Below are 20,995 nucleotides of genomic sequence, written 5' to 3' on the forward strand. Positions count from 1 at the left end.
ATGTCTACATCAGTGACAGATATGTCTACATCACGGACAGATATGTCTACATCAGTGACAGATATGTCTACATCAATGACAGATATGTCTACATCACGGACAGATGTGTCTACGTCAGTGACAGATGTGTCTACATCAGTGACAGACCCCGGAGACACAGTCTTACTGCACCCTTCCTTTACCAGTGCTGCCGTATCTGATTCCACCTCAATGATAACTATGTCGAGTACAGTTATAGATGATTTGGCTGAGGCGGTATCGACATCTGATGATGATAACTATAACACAGCTAACGGACAGCTACATGATACACCTTCTTTTGATATGCCATTCACAGGTAGGAACAGTGATGTTTGGAATTATCGACAACTCAGTAAAGACACAGACAAGTTTGATACAAAGGATATGCTAATAATAAGTAAATATCACGGGAAAAGATATTCAAACATTACATACACAAGTTATCTCTTTGCTTTCGCATACATTTAACTTTTGAACATTCATGATTTACTAAGGTTATGACCCAAAAACACGGCTATAGTTGTAGATAGTTTTCTATTGATGATAAAGACTATACATGTATTATCTAAATGATTTATTTATTTTACTTATTTATTTGCAATTCAACAGACCAGAAGCTCCACTTACAGAATGGATAACAAATTAATACATTTAACAAATAAATTTATTTCACAGTTAAATACTAGGTAAAAGAGAAACAGAAGTAAACATCCAGTTACAAACTAATGTAAGATTGTCTTTAAACGGGTTTTAAATGGTTGAATGGATACAAAAACATATCACAGTCAGGCGCAGAGTTAATACCATAACAACTAGATTGTATTCGGTTTAAGATACTGTACTTTCTCACATTACTGTAACTCTACTACGCTAGCAAGAAAACTGATTGGAACGACTTCAACGTTAATTGAGATTACGGACTTAAACACAATTGGTTGACAATGAAAAAACAATTAAAAGTACTGTTGACACAATTATAAAGAAAGACCATGTCTAAAATGTCCGTCTACTTTCGAAGATTAAAATGTTTATACAAATGTCAGCGTCACACAAAGTTGTAAATTTACTTACTACTAACATCCAAATTGATTTTGTAATACTAATAATCACAATTGCAAATTGAAATTTCAGACACAACGACCACCATGGATCAGCAAACGACCCCACTAAAACAAACTGGAAAATATTTTTTTTGATTCTATCGTTTTACAAACAACACTCCATCAACCAAACCATCATGCATACGTAACAATGACAACCCATTATACATATGACACAACACCAACCCATACAGACGATACAACACCAACACATACAGACCATACAACACCAACACATACAGACCATACAACGCCAACACATACAGACCATACAACACCAACACATTCAGACCATACAACACCAACACATACAGACGATACAACACCAACACATACAGACGATACAACACCAACACATACAGACGATACAACACCAACACATACAGACCATACAACCCAACACATACAGACCATACAACACCAACACATTCAGACCAACACACCAACACATACAGACGATATAACATCAACACATACAGACGATACAACACCAACACATACAGACGATATAACATCAACACATACAGACGATACAACACCAACACATACAGACGATACACAAAACACATACAGACGATACAACACCAACACATACAGACCATACAACACCAACACATACAGACCATACAACACCAACACATACAGACCATACAACACCAACACATACAGACCATACAACACCAACACCTACAACATACACACCAACACATACAACGATAACACCAACACACAGACGATAAACACCAACACACTACAGACGATACAACACCAACACATACAGACGATACAACACCAACACATACAGACGATACAACACCAACACCTACAGACGATACAACACCAACACATACAGACGATACAACAACAACACATACAGACGATACAACACCAACACAACATACAGACCATACAACACCAACACATACAGACCATACAACGCCAACACATACAGACCATACAACACCAACACATACAGACCATACAACACCAACACCTACAGACCATACAACACCAACACATACAGACGATACAACACCAACACATACAGACGATACAACACCAACACATACAGACCATACAACACCAACACATACAGACCATACAACACCAACACATACAGACCATACAACACCAACACATACAGACCATACAACACCAACACATACAGACGATACAACACCAACACATACAGACCATACAACACCAACACATACAGACGATACAACACCAACACATACAGACGATACAACACCAACACATACAGACCATACAACACCAACACATACAGACCATACAACACCAACACATACAGACGATACAACATCAACACATACAGACGATACAACACCAACACATACAGACCATACAACACCAACACATACAGACGATACAACACCAACACATACAGACCATACAACACCAACACATACAGACATACAACACACACATACATACAACAACATACAACATACAACACAACACATACAGACCATAACAACAACACAACAACACATACAGACATACAACACCAACACATACAGACCATACAACACCAACACATACAGACCATACAACACCAACACATACAGACCATACAACACCAACACATACAGACGATACAACACCACACACATACAGACGATACAACACCAACACATACAGACCATACAACACCAACACATACAGACCATACAACACCAACACATACAGACCATACAACACCAACACATACAGACGATACAACACAACACTACAGACATACAACACCAACACATACAGACGATACAACACCAACACATACAGACATACAACACCAACACATACAGACCATACAACACCAACACATACAGACCATACAACACCAACACATACAGACGATACAACACCAACACATACAGACCATACAACACCAACACATACAGACCATACAACACCAACACATACAGACGATACAACACCAACACATACAGACCATACAACACAACACAACAGACATACAACACACACATACAGACAACAACACACACATACAGACCATACAACACCAACATACAGACCATACAACACCAACACATACAGACATACAACACCAACACATACAGACCATACAACACCAACACATACAGACATACAACACCAACACATACAACGATACAACACCAACACATACAGACGATACAACACCAACACATACAGACCATACAACACCAACACATACAGACGATACAACACCAACACATACAGACCATACAACACCAACACATACAGACCATACAACACCAACACATACAGACGATACAACACCAACACATACAGACCATACAACACCAACACATACAGACCATACAACACCAACACATACAGACGATACAACACCAACACATACAGACATACAACACCAACACATACAGACGATACAACAACAAAACATACAGACGATACAACACCAACACATACAGACGATACAACACCAACACATACAGACGATACAGCACCAACACATACAGACGATACAACACCAACACATACAGACGATACAACACCAACACATACAGACGATACAACACCAACACATACAGACGATACAACACCAACACATACAGACCATACAACACCAACACATACAGACATACAACACCAACACATACAGACCATACAACACCAACACATACAGACCATACAACACCAACACATACAGACCATACAACACCACACACATACAGACCATACAACACCAACACATACAGACATACAACACCAACACATACCGACGATACAACACACAACACATACAGACGATACAACACCAAACACATACAGACGATACAACACCAACACATACAGACGATACAACACCAACACATACAGACGATACAACACCAACACATACAGACGATACAACACCAACACATACAGACGAATACACAACACCAACACATACAGACGATACAACACCAACACATACAGACGATACAACACCAACACATACAGACGATACAACACCAACACATACAGACGATACAACACCAACACATACAGACGATACAACACCAACACATACAGACGATACAACACCAACACATACAGACGATACAACACCAACACATACAGACGATACAACATCAACACATACAGACCATACAACACCAACACATACAGACCATACAACACCAACACATACAGACGATACAACACAACACATACACACATACAGACCATACAGACATAACACCAACACATACAGACCATACAACACCAACACATACAGACGATACAACACACAACACATACAGACGATACAACATCAACACATACAGACGATACAACACCAACACATACAGACCATACAACACAACAACACATACAGACATACAACACCAACACAACATACAGACGATACAACACCAACACATACAGACGATACAACACCAACACATACAGACGATACAACACCAACACATACAGACGATACAACACACAAACACATACAGACGATACAACACCAACACATACAGACGATACAACACCAACACATACAGACCATACAACACAACACATACAGACCATACAACACCAACACATACAGACGATACAACACCAACACATACAGACGATACAAACAACACATACAGACGATACAACACCAACACATACAGACTATACAACACAACACATACAGACGATACAACACCAACACATACAGACGATACAACACCAACACATACAGACGATACAACACCAACACATACAGACCATACAACACCAACACATACAGACGATACAACATCAACACATACAGACGATACAACACCAACACATACAGACGATACAACAACAACACATACAGACGATACAACACCAACACATACAGACCATACAACACCAACACATACAGACGATACAACACCAACACATACAGACGATACAACACCAACACATACAGACCATACAACACCAACACATACAGACGATACAACACCAACACATACAGACGATACAACACCAACACATACAGACGATACAACACCAACACATACAGACCATACAACACCAACACATACAGACGATACAACACCAACACATACAGACGATACAACACCAACACATACAGACGATACAACACCAACACATACAGACGATACAACACCAACACATACAGACGATACAACACCAACACATACAGACGATACAACACCAACACATACAGACGATACAACACCAACACATACAGACGATACAACACCAACACATACAGACGATACAACACAACAACAACAACACATACAGACGATACAACACCAACACATACAGACGATACAACACCAACACATACAGACGATACAACACCAACACATACAGACCATAAACACAACACATACAGACGATACAACACAACACATACAGACGATACAACACCAACACATACAGACGATACAACACAACACATACAGACGATACAACACCAACACATACAGACGATACAACACCAACACATACAGACGATACAACACCAACACATACAGACGATACAACACCAACACATACAGACGATACAACACCAACACATACAGACGATACAACACAACACATACAGACGATACAACACACAACACATACAGACGATACAACACAACAACACATACAGACGATACAACACCAACACATACAGACGATACAACACCAACACATACAGACGATACAACACCAACACATACAGACGATACAACACCAACACATACAGACGATATACAACACAAACATACAGACATACACACCAACACATACAGACGATACAACACAACACATACAGACAGATACATACAACAACACAACACATACAGACGATACAACAACACATACAGACATACAACACCAACACATACAGACACATACAACACCAACACATACAGACATACAACACAACACATACAGACGATACACACAACACATACAGACATACAACACCAACACATACAGACGATACAACACCAACACATACAGACGATACAACACCAACACATACAGACGATACAACACCAACACATACAGACGATACAACACCAACACATACAGACGATACAACACCAACACATACAGACGATAACACACAACACATACAGACGATACAACAACAACACATACAGACGATACAACACCACACATACAGACGATACAACACCAACACATACAGACGATACAACACCAACACATACAGACGATACAACAACAACACATACAGACATACAACACCAACACATACAGACGATACAACACCAACACATACAGACGATACAACACCAACACATACAGACGATACAACACAACACACATACAGACATACAACACCAACACATACAGACGATACAACACCAACACATACAGACGATACAACACCAACACATACAGACGATACAACACCAACACATACAGACGATACAACACCAACACATACAGACGATACAACACCAACACATACAGACGATACAACACCAACACATACAGACGATACAACACCAACACATACAGACGATACAACACCAACACATACAGACGATACAACACCAACACATACAGACGATACAACACCAACACATACAGACAATACAACACCAACACATACAGACGATACAACACCAACACATACAGACGATACAACACCAACACATACAGACGATACAACACCAACACATACAGACGATACAACACCAACACATACAGACATACAACACCAACACATACAGACGATACAACACCAACACATACAGACGATACAACACCAACACATACAGACGATACAACACCAACACATACAGACGATACAACACCAACACATACAGACGATACAACACCAACACATACAGACGATACAACACCAACACATACAGACCATACAACACCAACACATACAGACGATACAACACCAACACATACAGACGATACAACACCAACACATACAGACATACAACACCAACACATACAGACGATACAACACCAACACATACAGACGATACAACACCAACACATACAGACGATACAACACCAACACATACAGACGATACACACACACATACACATACAGACACATACAACACCAACACATACAGACAATACAACACCAACACATACAGACGATACAACACCAACACATACAGACCATACAACACCAACACATACAGACCATACAACACCAACACATACAGACGATACAACACCAACACATACAGACGATACAACACCAACACATACAGACGATACAACACCAACACATACAGACGATACAAACACACCAGACATACAACACAACACATACAGACATACAACACCAACACATACAGACGATACAACACCAACACATACAGACCATACAACACCAACACATACAGACCATACAACACCAACACATACAGACGATACAACACCAACACATACAGACGATACAACACCAACACATACAGACGATACAACACCAACACATACAGACCATACAACACCAACACATACAGACCGATACAACACCAACACATACAGACGATACAACACCAACACATACAGACGATACAACACCAACACATACAGACGATACAACACCAACACATACAGACGATAACAACATACAAACACATACAGACGATACAACACCAACACATACAGACCATACAACACCAACACATACAGACGATACAACACCAACACATACAGACGATACAACACCAACACATACAGACCATACAACACCAACACATACAGACGATACAACACCAACACATACAGACCATACAACACCAACACATACAGACGATACAACACCAACACATACAGACGATACAACACCAACACATACAGACCATACAACACCAACACATACAGACGATACAACACCAACACATACAGACGATACAACACCAACACATACAGACGATACAACACCAACACATACAGACGATACAACACCAACACATACAGACCATACAACAACAACAACACATACAGACATACAACACCAACACATACAGACGATACAACACCAACACATACAGACGATACAACACCAACACATACAGACGATACAACACCAACACATACAGACGATACAACACCAACACATACAGACGATACAACACCAACACATACAGACGATACAACACCAACACATACAGACGATACAACACCAACACATACAGACGATACAACACCAACACATACAGACGATACAACACCAACACATACAGACGATACAACACCAACACATACAGACGATACAACACCAACACATACAGACGATACAACACCAACACATACAGACGATACAACACCAACACATACAGACCATACAACACCAACACATACAGACCATACAACACCAACACATACAGACGATACAACACCAACACATACAGACGATACAACACCAACACATACAGACGATACAACACCAACACATACAGACGATACAACACCAACACATACAGACGATACAACACCAACACATACAGACGATACAACACCAACACCTACAGACGATACAACACCAACACATACAGACGATACAAAAACAACACATACAGACGATACAACACCAACACATACAGACGATACAACACCAACACATACAGACGATACAACACCAACACATACAGACGATACAACACCAACACATACAGACGATACAACACCAACACATACAGACGATACAACACCAACACATACAGACGATACAACACCAACACATACAGACGATACAACACCAACACATACAGACGATACAACACCAACACTACACGATACAACACATACAGACATACACCAACACATACAGACGATACAACACCAACACATACAGACGATACAAACACCAACACATACAGACGATACAACACCAACACATACAGACGATACAACACCAACACATACAGACGATACAACACCAACACATACAGACGATACAACACCAACACATACAGACGATACAACACCAACACATACAGACGATACAACACCAACACATACAGACGATACAACACCAACACATACAGACGATACAACACCAACACATACAGACGATACAACACCAACACATACAGACGATACAACACCAACACATACAGACGATACAACACCAACACATACACATACAACACCAAGATCAGACCATACAACACCAACACATGCAGACCATACAACACCAACACATACAGACGATACAAACCGACACATACAGACAACATACAACACCAACACATACAGACCATACAACATCAACACATACAGACCATACAACACCAACACATACAGACCATACAACACCAACCACCTACAGACCATACAACACCAACAAATACAGACGATACAACACCAACACATACAGACCATACAACAACAACACATACAGACCATACAACAACAACACATACAGACATACAACACCACCGACAATGGAATGGCATCTACAGTAACAACAGACAACGGAATGTCATATAAACAAACAATGGACAATGGAATGTCATCTACAGTAACAACGACAATGGAATGTCATCTACGGAACAACAAACAATGGAATGACATCACACGATAACAACAGACAATGGAATGTCATCTAAACAAACAATGGACAATGGAATGTCATCTACAGTAACAAATGGCAATGGAATGTCATCTACAGCAACAACGGACAAACGAATGTCATCCACAGCAACAAAGAACAATGGAATGTCATCTACAGTAACAACGGACAAACGAATGTCATCTACAGCAAGAACGACAATGGAATGTCATCTACAGAAAAAATGGACACTGAAATGTCATCTTCAGCAACAACAGACAATGGAATGTCATCTACAGTAACAACGGACAATAGAATGTCATCTACACAAACAACAGACACTGGAATGTCATCTACACAAACAACAGACAATGGAATGTCATCTACAGAAACAACGGACAATGGAATGTCATCTACAGAAACAACGGACAATGGAATGTCATCACAGCAACAAAGACAATGGAATGTCATCTACAGTAACAAGGACAAGAATGTCATCTACACAAAACAAAGACAATGGAATGTCATCTACAGAAAAAATGGACACTGAAATGTCATCTACACAAACAACAGACAATGGAATGTCATCTACACAAATCATACAAAACAACAATGGAATGTCATCTACACAAACAACAGACAATGGAATGTCATCTACACATACAAAGACAATGGAATGTCATCTACAGAAAAAATGACAATGGAATGTCATCTACAGACACAGGGACAATGGAATGTCATCTACACAAACAAAGACAATGGAATGTCATCTACACAAACAACAGACAATGGAAATGTCATCTACAGAAACAACAGACAATGGAATGTCATCTACAGAAACAACAGACAATGGAATGTCATCTACACAAACAACAGACAATGGAATGTCATCTACACATACACAAGAAGAAATGGAATGTCATCATGGACAATGGAATGTCATCTACAAAACAAAGACAATGGAATGTCATCTACAGAAAAAATGGACAGAAAATCAACAGAAACAACAGAAAATGGAATATCATCTACACAAACAACAGACAATGGAATGTTATCTAAAAAAACTACAGACAATGGAATGTCATTTCCACATACACCAGAAAATGGAATGTCATCTACGATAATAACGGACAATGGAATGGCATCTACAGAAACAATAGACAATGGAATGTCATCTACAGTAACAACGGACAATGGAATGTCATCTAAACAAACAACTGACAATAGAATGTCATCTACGGTAACAATGGACAATGGAATGTCATCTACAGTAACAACGGACAATGAAATGGCATCTACAGTAACAACGGACAATGGAATGTCATCTACAGTAACAACGGACAATAGAATGTCATCCACAGAAACAACGGAAACTGCAATGACATTTACACAAACAACATATAATGGAATGTCATCTACACAAACAACAGACAATGGAATGTCATCTACAGAAACAATGGAAAATGGAACGTCATCTACACAAACAATGGACAATGGAATGTTATCTACACAAACAATGGACAATGGAATATCATATAAACAAACAACAAACAATGGAATAGGTTTTAAACAAACAACAGACAATGGAATGTCATCTTCACAAACAACATACACTGGACTGTCATCTGCCGAAACAGCAGGCAATGGAATGTCATTTACAGAAACAAGGGACAATGGAATGTCATCTACAGAAACAACGGAAACTGCAATGACATTTACAGAAACAACAAACAATGGAATGTCATCTACACAAACAACAGACAATGGAATGTCATCTTTAGAAACAAATGACAATGGAATGTCATCTACACAAACAATGGACAATGGAATGTCTATTACACATTCAAGGTACAATGGTTTGTCATCAACAGAAACGTGGACCGATGGAATGTCATCTGCAGAAACAATGGACGATGGAATGTCATCTACAGAATCATGGACCGATGGAATGTCATCTGCAGAAACAATGGACAATGGAATGTCATCTACACAAACAATGGACAATGGAATGTCATCTACACAAACAACAGACAATGGAATGTCATCTACACAAACAACAGACAATGGAATGTCATCTATACAATCAATGGACAATGGAATGTCATCTATAGAAACAAGGGACAATGGAATATCATATACACAAACAAGGGACAATGGAATGTCATCCACAGAAACAATAGGCAATGGAATGTCATCTACAGAAACAAGGGACAATGGAATGCCATCTACACAAACAACAGACAATGGAATGTCATACACACAAACAACACACAATGGAATGTCATCTACACAAACAACGGACAATGGAATGTCATCTACAGCAACAACAGACAATGGAATGCCATCTACGCAAACAACCGACAATGGAATGCCATCTACACAAACAACAGACAATGGAATGCCATCTACACAAACAACAGACAATGAAATGCCATCTACACAAACAACAGACAATGGAATGCCATCTACACAAACAACAGACAATGGAATACCATCTACACAAACAACAGACAATGGAATGCCATCTACGGTAACAATGGACAATGGAATGTCATACACACAAACAACACACAATGGAATGTCATCTACACAAACAATGGACAATGGAATATCATCTACAGCAACAACAGACAATGGAATGTCATCTATACAAATAACAGACAATAGAATGTCATTTACACAAACAACAGACAATGGAATGTCGTTTACACAAACAATGGACAATGGAATATTATCGACGGAAACAACAGATATTGCAAAAATATCTACAGAAACAACATACAGTGGAGTTTTTCATACGGAAACAAGCGAAGGAACTTTATCTACGGAAACAGCAAATGCTTGGATAATACTTACGAAAACAACAGATATTGGGATATTACCAACGGAAGCACTTAGAACTGAATCAGCAACAACTGACCAATCACGGGACTATAATTTACCTGTTTCCGTAAGCATCTCCCATATCGATACAACTCCTTTAAGTGCAGTGAGTGTATATCTAAGCCCTACCAAAACATATTCTTCGGAATTTAGTTTGTCTAGTGCATCTATTGAAATCATGAGAACATCGGTCCTCCCGACCAATGACGCCGAGACTGTTGTTTTAACAACACCAAATGAGGCGAAATCAAGCGCTGGAAGTACATCGTCGGGACATCCATCTTCGTTCGTGTCCTCAACGACAGAAACAACGCTTCCTTTATCAAGTTCTACTAACAATCCACAGTGCCGTTCTGCTTCGCCTACTGTTTCAACCATCCCACATGTGGCGCCGTCACAGAGCACGTGTCGACAGCGTCAGAAGTGTTCCTGTCGGCGCATGTCTAAAAGAAGACATGTGAATATTACCAAAGAAACCTTGACGAAGGACATGGAGAAGACAAAGGAAGAACTGACCGTCACCAAGTCGACTTTATCGTCTTCCGTCCGGAAGAAAGTCTGTGCTGCCGATTCCCGGACCTCAGCCTCCATTGTTGGTGTGGTTGGCGGGATGATTCTACTGTCGCTGGTACTGACACTGGTTATAACGGACGTCGTAGGCTTCGTCAGATCACCGGAGAAATATATAAGGACGCGGAAGAAAAAGCGAAAGAAGCGCGGGGGAGTGTGAGTTCAAGATATTTGTGCTTGACTGAAAAACGCAGATGAAATTCTGAACGTAGGTTAAATAATCCGACTTTGAGAATAACTGTTTGGGAATATTTAGCCATACTCTTATGCAATCTAATGAAGATTAGACTTGTAATTCCGCTCCCTCTACGATACTCTACGTTACGCTCAAACATTTTACCTGTATTGGAGCGTAACGTAGAGTATCGTTGTGGGAGCGAAATTACAAGTCTAATTTTAATTAGATTGTACTCTTACGTGAGGAAACACAGAGGAAAATTGGTGAACGTGGACTTAACAAAGTAACCAAATAAGTCACTAATACATATACATAATCCGACTTTGAGAATAACCGTTTAGGAATATTTAGCTATATACTCTTACGTGAGAAATACAGAGGAAATGGTGAACGTGGACTTAATTAAGTAACCAAATGTGTCACTAATACATGTACATAATCGACTTTGAGAATAACCGTTTAGGAATATTTAGCTATATACTCTTACGTGAGGGATACAGAATACAATCATCAATAGACACTGACCATGTGTCACCGCCAACTATCCTACTGTACATTCATGAGAACGCATTGTACTTTATAGCGTTATGTTATCGCGTCTTGGTTACTTATAACATGTACACGAAAACATAAATTCGCGATCTTGAAAGGTCTTTTACTGACAATCATTTCATATTGTATATTTTATGAATAATTCGCGTTCGTGCTCTCGCCAAATTACGCGAAAATGTTTAACGAAATTACGCGAAAATGTTTAACGAAATTACGCGAAAAATAAAATACATGGCGAAAATAACGCGGTTATCAGTAATTTGTACAAAGTGAAGCACATTCTGTATAATATAAAATATCTAGAATTTTGTCAGTAGAATGCACTGAAATTATTTTGTTGTTTTACATTATGTACATACATGTTAATAAAATCATTTTGATAAAAATGACTACTTGTTGATGATGACAGTTCGTAGTGTCTAACGTTTCGATTAAGTTTTTTTTTTGGTATGGATGAAAGTAATTGACGCTCACCGTCATTTTTAGTTTAGTATCATTTATAACTGACCCGCGGATGATTCATTGACTGATAGGGCCTAATGTTCCGGTTATAACCGAGCCTAGACACACTGACTGGCGGGGTGTGCTGCCCAGTGTCTCTGAAGTTAGCACAATGAAACAAGTAGAACGAATATACGTACCCGGCCTACTATACCTTTCGGTCGGGTACGAAATGGTGCCTATGTGTGCTAATGTGCTCCGAAAATCACTCGGGCACACTTTTCTATACTTTTCTGTCGGTTTCCAATTATTGTATACGTATACATGCATTTACATGTATATATTAGTTTTGCCCAGAACAAACATAACAACTATTCTTAATATTTGTCGTACGCTTACAAGACACCAACTTCACAATTCATAGACTTGTCTTTCGAAAAGACCTTGATATGTATATGTAAAGAAATAATGTATTGCGGTGAATTAAATGTTTTATACGGTTCAGTTTTATTGCCTAGTAGGTCAGCGACATAAAACAAGCATGACACACACTGTAAAATGTATACAAACGTTGTAATAATGATTTGCATAATCATTACTTTGCTCCATTAGCAGTAATAGGCACCAATTGTAGCTCTAAAGACGACACCATTTTCTGTCTTAAAGTCATTTGAGCTATAATATTGCAGCTATGAAACAAGAGGCCCAGAGGGCCTGTATCGCTGACCTGGTTTATAATGCCATACAGGTTCATTGGGTTTTTTTTCTGAAGGAACTTAAATATTTACCTATAATTTCCCATATTGGGCCTCACTCCTCCTTCTCCAGGGGTCAGAGCCAAAATTTATATAAATTCTATTTTCCTTCCCAGAGGATGCTTCTGGCCAAACTTGGTTACAATCCATGCAGAACTCTATGACTAGTAGCGATTTAAAGAATTTAACTTTGATTCCCCTATTGAGCTCCGCCCCTCCTGTCCCGGGGCATTACAGCCAAAATTTATACACAAACTCTTTTCCTCTTCCCCTGAGGATGTTTCTGGCCAAATTTGGTTACAATTCATGCAGAATTCTTTTACTAGTAGCGATTTAAAGGTGTTACATCTATTTTCCGTACTAGTAGCGATTTAAAGGAGTTACATCTATTTCCCGTATTGGGCCCCGTCCCTTCTTTCCCCTGGGGGTCAGAGCCAAACTTTATGCAAACTCTATTCAGCTTCGGACCAGGTGAGCTAGCTAAAAAAATGATCAATTACAGGCCTTCAGAGATTTCCTTTGAAGATTATAGGGAGTGCGACGCCCAACTTCAAAGCAACACAGTCAACCACAGTGAACCATTATTCGATTCTTTTGGTGAATATCGAATGAATTTTTTGCAGAGCTATGATTGGTCAGTTTTTTTTATTAGTCCATGGGTGGATATAACGACAGTGAAAATAACCCCTGTGGATTCGAGGATGGAATATAATTTAGTATTTAATATCTTCATTTCGATTTTACTAAAATATAAATCATTGGTTTTGTTATCGACACATAGCTCTACTGATGTATTTATTTTCATTTCGTTTTTATTAAAATATAAATCATTGATTTTTTTTGTATTGACACATAGCTCGGCTTATACATTTATTTACATTTCGATTTTACTAAATCATAAATCATTGATTTTTGTATTGGCTCATAGATCGGCTGATGCGACAGGTAGATTTAGACAATGACGCTATTGTTTTGGCGGTTCCTGTTTTCGGACAATACGTGTTTTCTGATTATCACTTTACCCCGGAGGATGGTGATATAACGTGACTCGAAGATCCGCTTACAGTCCGACATGTGGATATTTCATTTTAATATATACCTTCACATGTCATTGTTGTCATATCATCAACCGTGAACAACATCGTCACTCACATTTAAATATTCATAGGAACCTAATACAAAAGTGATTAGGGGAAATACCAGATCACATTTAATCAATGTTTGTTGTCGGAAATACAAAATAAAACGTTTATTAACCAACCGTAATTAATACAGTAGTTTCTGATATAATCATTATCTTTCGTGCTGATACGTATGCAAAACTCAATAATTTTACATGATTTGCTAACATCAATCTAAATATAAACAAATATAATTTATTACATAATATGCTTACATCTATCTTTATATGAAGAAATATAATATTTCAACTATTATCCCAACCGTTCAATAATACCCCGCACAGTTCGAAGTCATATTGCACGCGAAATGCATGGTTCAAAGATTGTATTGCATAGTTCGAGATGTTACATGTATATTTCACGGCTTTAAGTACACAACTTTCATGGAATCGCACGTCAATTCCGTGCTAATTTTACAGATCGCGAATAAAGCACGTCATAGGACGTTGCTCTCTACACTCGAGAGTCAGTTTTATCCAGTAGGGGACAAACCGACGAATGTATTGAATTAAAAGACAATACAAAATGCAAAATTGAGATTTGAAGGTTTTGCGTACAGTTCATGATGATGTACAGTACTTTGTTGATGATTTTGTATAGAGATTTTCGTATCCATTAACTATTTAACAGAAAAATTGGTGATGAATTTGTAATAAAACAAATATTTCATGGTCTGCTCTACAACAAATGTAGTTCATAATATTTATCCCTTGTTGGTGGTACATACAACAATTGTTGATTACCACCACCCTCGGTTGAATATTATGAACTTGTTGTGGGTATATAATATAACGCCAATACCATTTCGACATGGTAAGGAATAGCTGCAATATTGTAGCTCAAAAGACTTTTTGATAGAAAATGGTGTCGTCTAGGTATAGTAGGCCGGGTACGTAAATTCGTTCTAGGTAAGGAAAGCTTCGTCAAATTAGAGCTACAATCATTGTCCACATAGATGGACGGACAGACACATCACAGTCATTATTTTATTGCAGAAATTAAAAAAAATATATTAATTATTTCCAGAAACTCAATACTAGTGATGTCATGCAAGAGTAGCCTATCACATTACATCAGTCATGGATCAGTGAACTGTGTGTACGAGGCCACACCCTGATTGTGATGTTGCAGCAGTACAACGATGTCAAACATATCCCCATTGGGATGACTGGGTCTGGTCCATGGCATTGAGACATGGAACAAAATATCAACTTCAATTTAAATGTAAACAAGAACATAGTCATTCAGATCCCCCGCCAATGGAAATATCAAAGCTGAAGTAAGTTTGATTGTGGAGACTTATGTGTATGAAAAAAAAACAGGAAAAAGGAAGTTGAGCTAAAGAAAGATGGAGTATAATTCAAGTAGAGCAAGGCTGCAATTGTTGAATCAGATATACAGCCTTGACATTTATATTAAACTATATACACAAAGATGGGTGGAGTTTTGCAAGGTAACATATACCATTTACCATGATATTTTCAGCAATGTTTCCATGGTAACGGAAAAAAGTAGAAAAAATGAAAACCTAAAAATAGCAAAAGGTACTACTAGACCATAAAAAGAATGTGTCTATGAAGTTTCGAGGAAATATCTCTGCTGGTTTTAGAGTTATGCTCCGGAAATGAACCTGCTACAAAAATATGATATTTTCAGCAATGTTTTTATGGTTACAGAAAAAAGCACAAAAAGTGAAAACCTAAAAATAGCAAAAGGCACAACTAGACCATAAGAACAATGTGTCTATGAAGTTCCATGGAAATATCTCTGCTAGTTTTAGAGTTGTGCTCCGGAAACGATTCTTACACAAAAATCTGCCATTTTCAGCAATGTTTCCATGGTTACAGAAAAAAGTACAAAAAGTGAAAATCTTAAAATAGCAAAAGGCACTACTAGACATTAAGATTAATGTGCCTATGGAGTTCCGTGCATATATCTCAACCGGTTTTCCAGTAATGCTCCGGAAACGAACCTGGTACAAAAATATGATATTTTCAGCAATGTTTCCATGGTTACAGAAAAAGTGCAAAAAATGAAAAACCTAAAAATAGCAAAAGGCACTACTAGACCATAAGAACAACGTGTCTATGAAGTTTCATGGAAATATCTCTGCTGGTTTTAGAGTTGTGCTCCGGAAATGATTCTTACACAAAAATCTGCCATTTTCAGCAATGTTTCCATGGTTACAGAAAAAAGTACAAAAAGTGAAAACCTTAAAATAGCAAAAGGAACTACTAGACCATAAGACCAATGTGTGTATGAAGTTTCGTGGAAACATCTCTACTGGTTTTAGAGCTATGCTCCGGAAACCATTCGTACGGACGGACAGACGGACGGGCTGACGGAACCCATTTGTATATCCTCCGCCAACTTCGTTGGGCGGGGGATAATAACTTACCAATTAGCGGTCTATAGTCCCATGTCATCAAAAAGGCGACTAAATCTGGGATATTGTCTTTATCGAATTCTTTCCAACTGACTTTCTTCTTCAAAAAGTCCTCCTTGACATCAGACAAATCAGCAAAATTTTCAGTTCATTTATTGCCTTGTTTTTATTTTTGAATCAATTTTTTCTCAAAATATAAAACAATAGGATTATCATATTCCATGAATAATATATTTATTTGAAAATGCATTACGAACCACATCTCATATAATATAGTAAATATAGATACCGTAGTCGACCCAATAAGCGCCCTTTCCCTATAAACGCCCCCCCCCCCCCCACACACACACTTTTTATGCATCAATACTTCGAATTAAATGCAGACTGAAAATATTAACAAGGGTCCAATGGGCCCGAATCACTCACCTGCTATCTGGTAACCATGCATGGTTCATACTTAACAAATAGGAGAGTGAAGAAGAATTTATATCATGTCCAAGCACGTTAGAGGCCAATTTGCCTCTTGGTTATTAAGAAGAATTCGTAGAAAGATTTTAGCCTATATGACCCCTGTGACCTTGAATGAAGGTCAAGGTCGTTAATTTGAACTAACTTTGTAGCCCTTCGTCCCAGCATGTCACAGGCCCAATATCAGATTCCTATGCCTCTTGGTTATTAAGAAGACGTCATTTCAAGATTTTAGCCTATTTGACCCCTTTGACCTTGAATGAAGGTCAGGGTCATTAATTTGAACAAATTTGATAGCACATCTTCCCAGAATGTAACAGGCCTAATATCAGGTTCTCTAGGCCTCTTAGTTATTGAAAAGAAGTCGTTTTAATATTTTAGCCTATTTGACCCCCGTGACCTTGAATGAAAGTCAATGTCATTAATTTGAACAAACTTGGTAGCCCTTTCTCCCAGCATGTCATATGCCAAATATCAGATCCCTAGGCCTCTTGGTTATTAAAAAGTCGTTTAAAAGTTTTAGCCTATTAAACCCCCGTTTAAAAGTTTTAGCCTATTTGACCCCTGTGACCTTGAATAACAGTCAAGTTCATCCATTTGAACAAACTTCGTAGCGCTTCATCCCAACTTGTCACAGGCCCAATAATAGGTCTCTAGGCTTCTTGGTTATTAAGGAGAAGTCATTTAAAGATTCTAACCAATTTGACCCCTGTGACCTTAAATGAAGGTCAAGGTCATTCATTAGAAAAAACTTGGTAGTCGTTTATTCCTGCGTGCCACAGGCCTAATATAAGGTCCCGAGGCCTCTTGGTTACTAAGAAGAAGTCGTTTAAAAATTTAAGCCTATTTGACCCCTGTGACCTTGAATGAAGGTCAAGGTCATTCGTTTGAACAAACTTGGCGGCCCTTCATCTAAGCATGTCACGGGTCCAATTTCAGGTGTCTAGTCCTCTTCGTTATATTAAGAAGAAGTCTGTTAAAGTTTTTAGCATATTTGCCCCCTGTGACCTTAAATGAAGGTCAAGGTCATTAATTTGAACAAACTTGATAGCCCTTCATCCCAGCATGTAACAGGCCTTATATCAGGTCCCTAGGCCTTTTGGTTATTAAGAAGTTGTTAACAGATTTTAGCCTATTTAACCACAGTGACCTTCAATGAAGGTCATGGTCATTCATTTGAACAAATTTGGTGGCCTTCCATACCACCATGTCACATGCCAAAAATCAGGTCTCTAGGCCTCTTAATCAGTAAGAAGAAGTCGTTTAAAGATTTTAGCCTTTTTGACCCCTGTGACCTTGAATTAAGGTCAAGGTCATTCATTTGAACAAACTTGGCAGCACTTGATCCCAGCATGCCACAGGTCCAATATAAGGTCCCTAGGCCTATTGGTTATTAAAAAGAAGTTGTTTAAAGATTTTAACCTAATTGACCCCTGTGACCTTGAATGAAGGTCAAAGTCCTTCATTTAAACAAACTTGGAAGCCCTTCATCCAAACATGCCATAGGCCCTATATCAGGTCCCTAAGCCTTTTGGTTATTAAGAAGAAGTTTTTTAAAGATTTAAGCCTATTTGACCCCTGAAATCTTGAATCAATCTCAAGGTCATTCATTTGAACAAGCTTGGTAGCCCTTCATCCCAGCATGATACATGCCAAATATCAGGTCTCTAGGCCTCTTGGTTATGAAGCAGATGTCGTATCAAGATATTTCAACCTATTTGACCCCTGTAACCTTGATTGAAGGTCAAGGTCATTCATTTAAACTTGGTAACCCTTCATCCCCGCATGCTATAAGTCAATTTCAGGACTCTAAGTCTCCAAGTTTTGGAGAAGAAAAGTTGACGCCAGACGTCCGAACAACGGATGGACGATGGACGCTGCACCACAGCATAAGCTCACTTGCCCTTCGGGCAGATAAGCT

The 20,995-nt window shown here is 38.6% G+C and overlaps 2 protein-coding genes across 2 annotated transcripts; both read left to right on the forward strand.

Annotated features, from left to right (window-relative positions):
• LOC138307055 (uncharacterized) lies at positions 1-10,210 on the forward strand. Its single transcript, XM_069247681.1, has 2 exons — positions 1-389; positions 9,781-10,210. Exons 1-2 carry the CDS (start codon positions 1-3, stop codon positions 10,208-10,210), a joined length of 819 nt encoding a protein of 272 aa, XP_069103782.1.
• Positions 10,211-10,354: 144 nt separating this feature from the next.
• LOC138307056 (mucin-22-like) lies at positions 10,355-14,223 on the forward strand. The gene has a single exon (XM_069247682.1). It carries the CDS (start codon positions 10,355-10,357, stop codon positions 13,271-13,273), a length of 2,919 nt encoding a protein of 972 aa, XP_069103783.1. The 3' UTR covers positions 13,274-14,223.
• The last annotated feature ends 6,772 nt before the right edge of the window (positions 14,224-20,995 follow it).

This window comes from Argopecten irradians, chromosome 14 (assembly GCF_041381155.1).
Source record: "Argopecten irradians isolate NY chromosome 14, Ai_NY, whole genome shotgun sequence".
NCBI classification, from domain to species: Eukaryota; Metazoa; Mollusca; class Bivalvia; order Pectinida; family Pectinidae; genus Argopecten; species Argopecten irradians.

What these genes read in the sequence shown, in the direction of transcription:
- LOC138307055 (XM_069247681.1), top strand. Translation starts at nt 1, where the DNA reads ATGTCTACATCAGTGACAGATATGTCTACATCACGGACAGATATGTCT. An exon ending in CTCAGTAAAGACACAGACAA is followed by an intron (nt 390 to 9,780) that starts GTTTGATACAAA and finishes TGTCATCTACAG; the next exon opens with CAACAACGGACAAACGAATG.
- LOC138307056 (XM_069247682.1), top strand. Translation starts at nt 10,355, where the DNA reads ATGACAATGGAATGTCATCTACAGACACAGGGACAATGGAATGTCATC.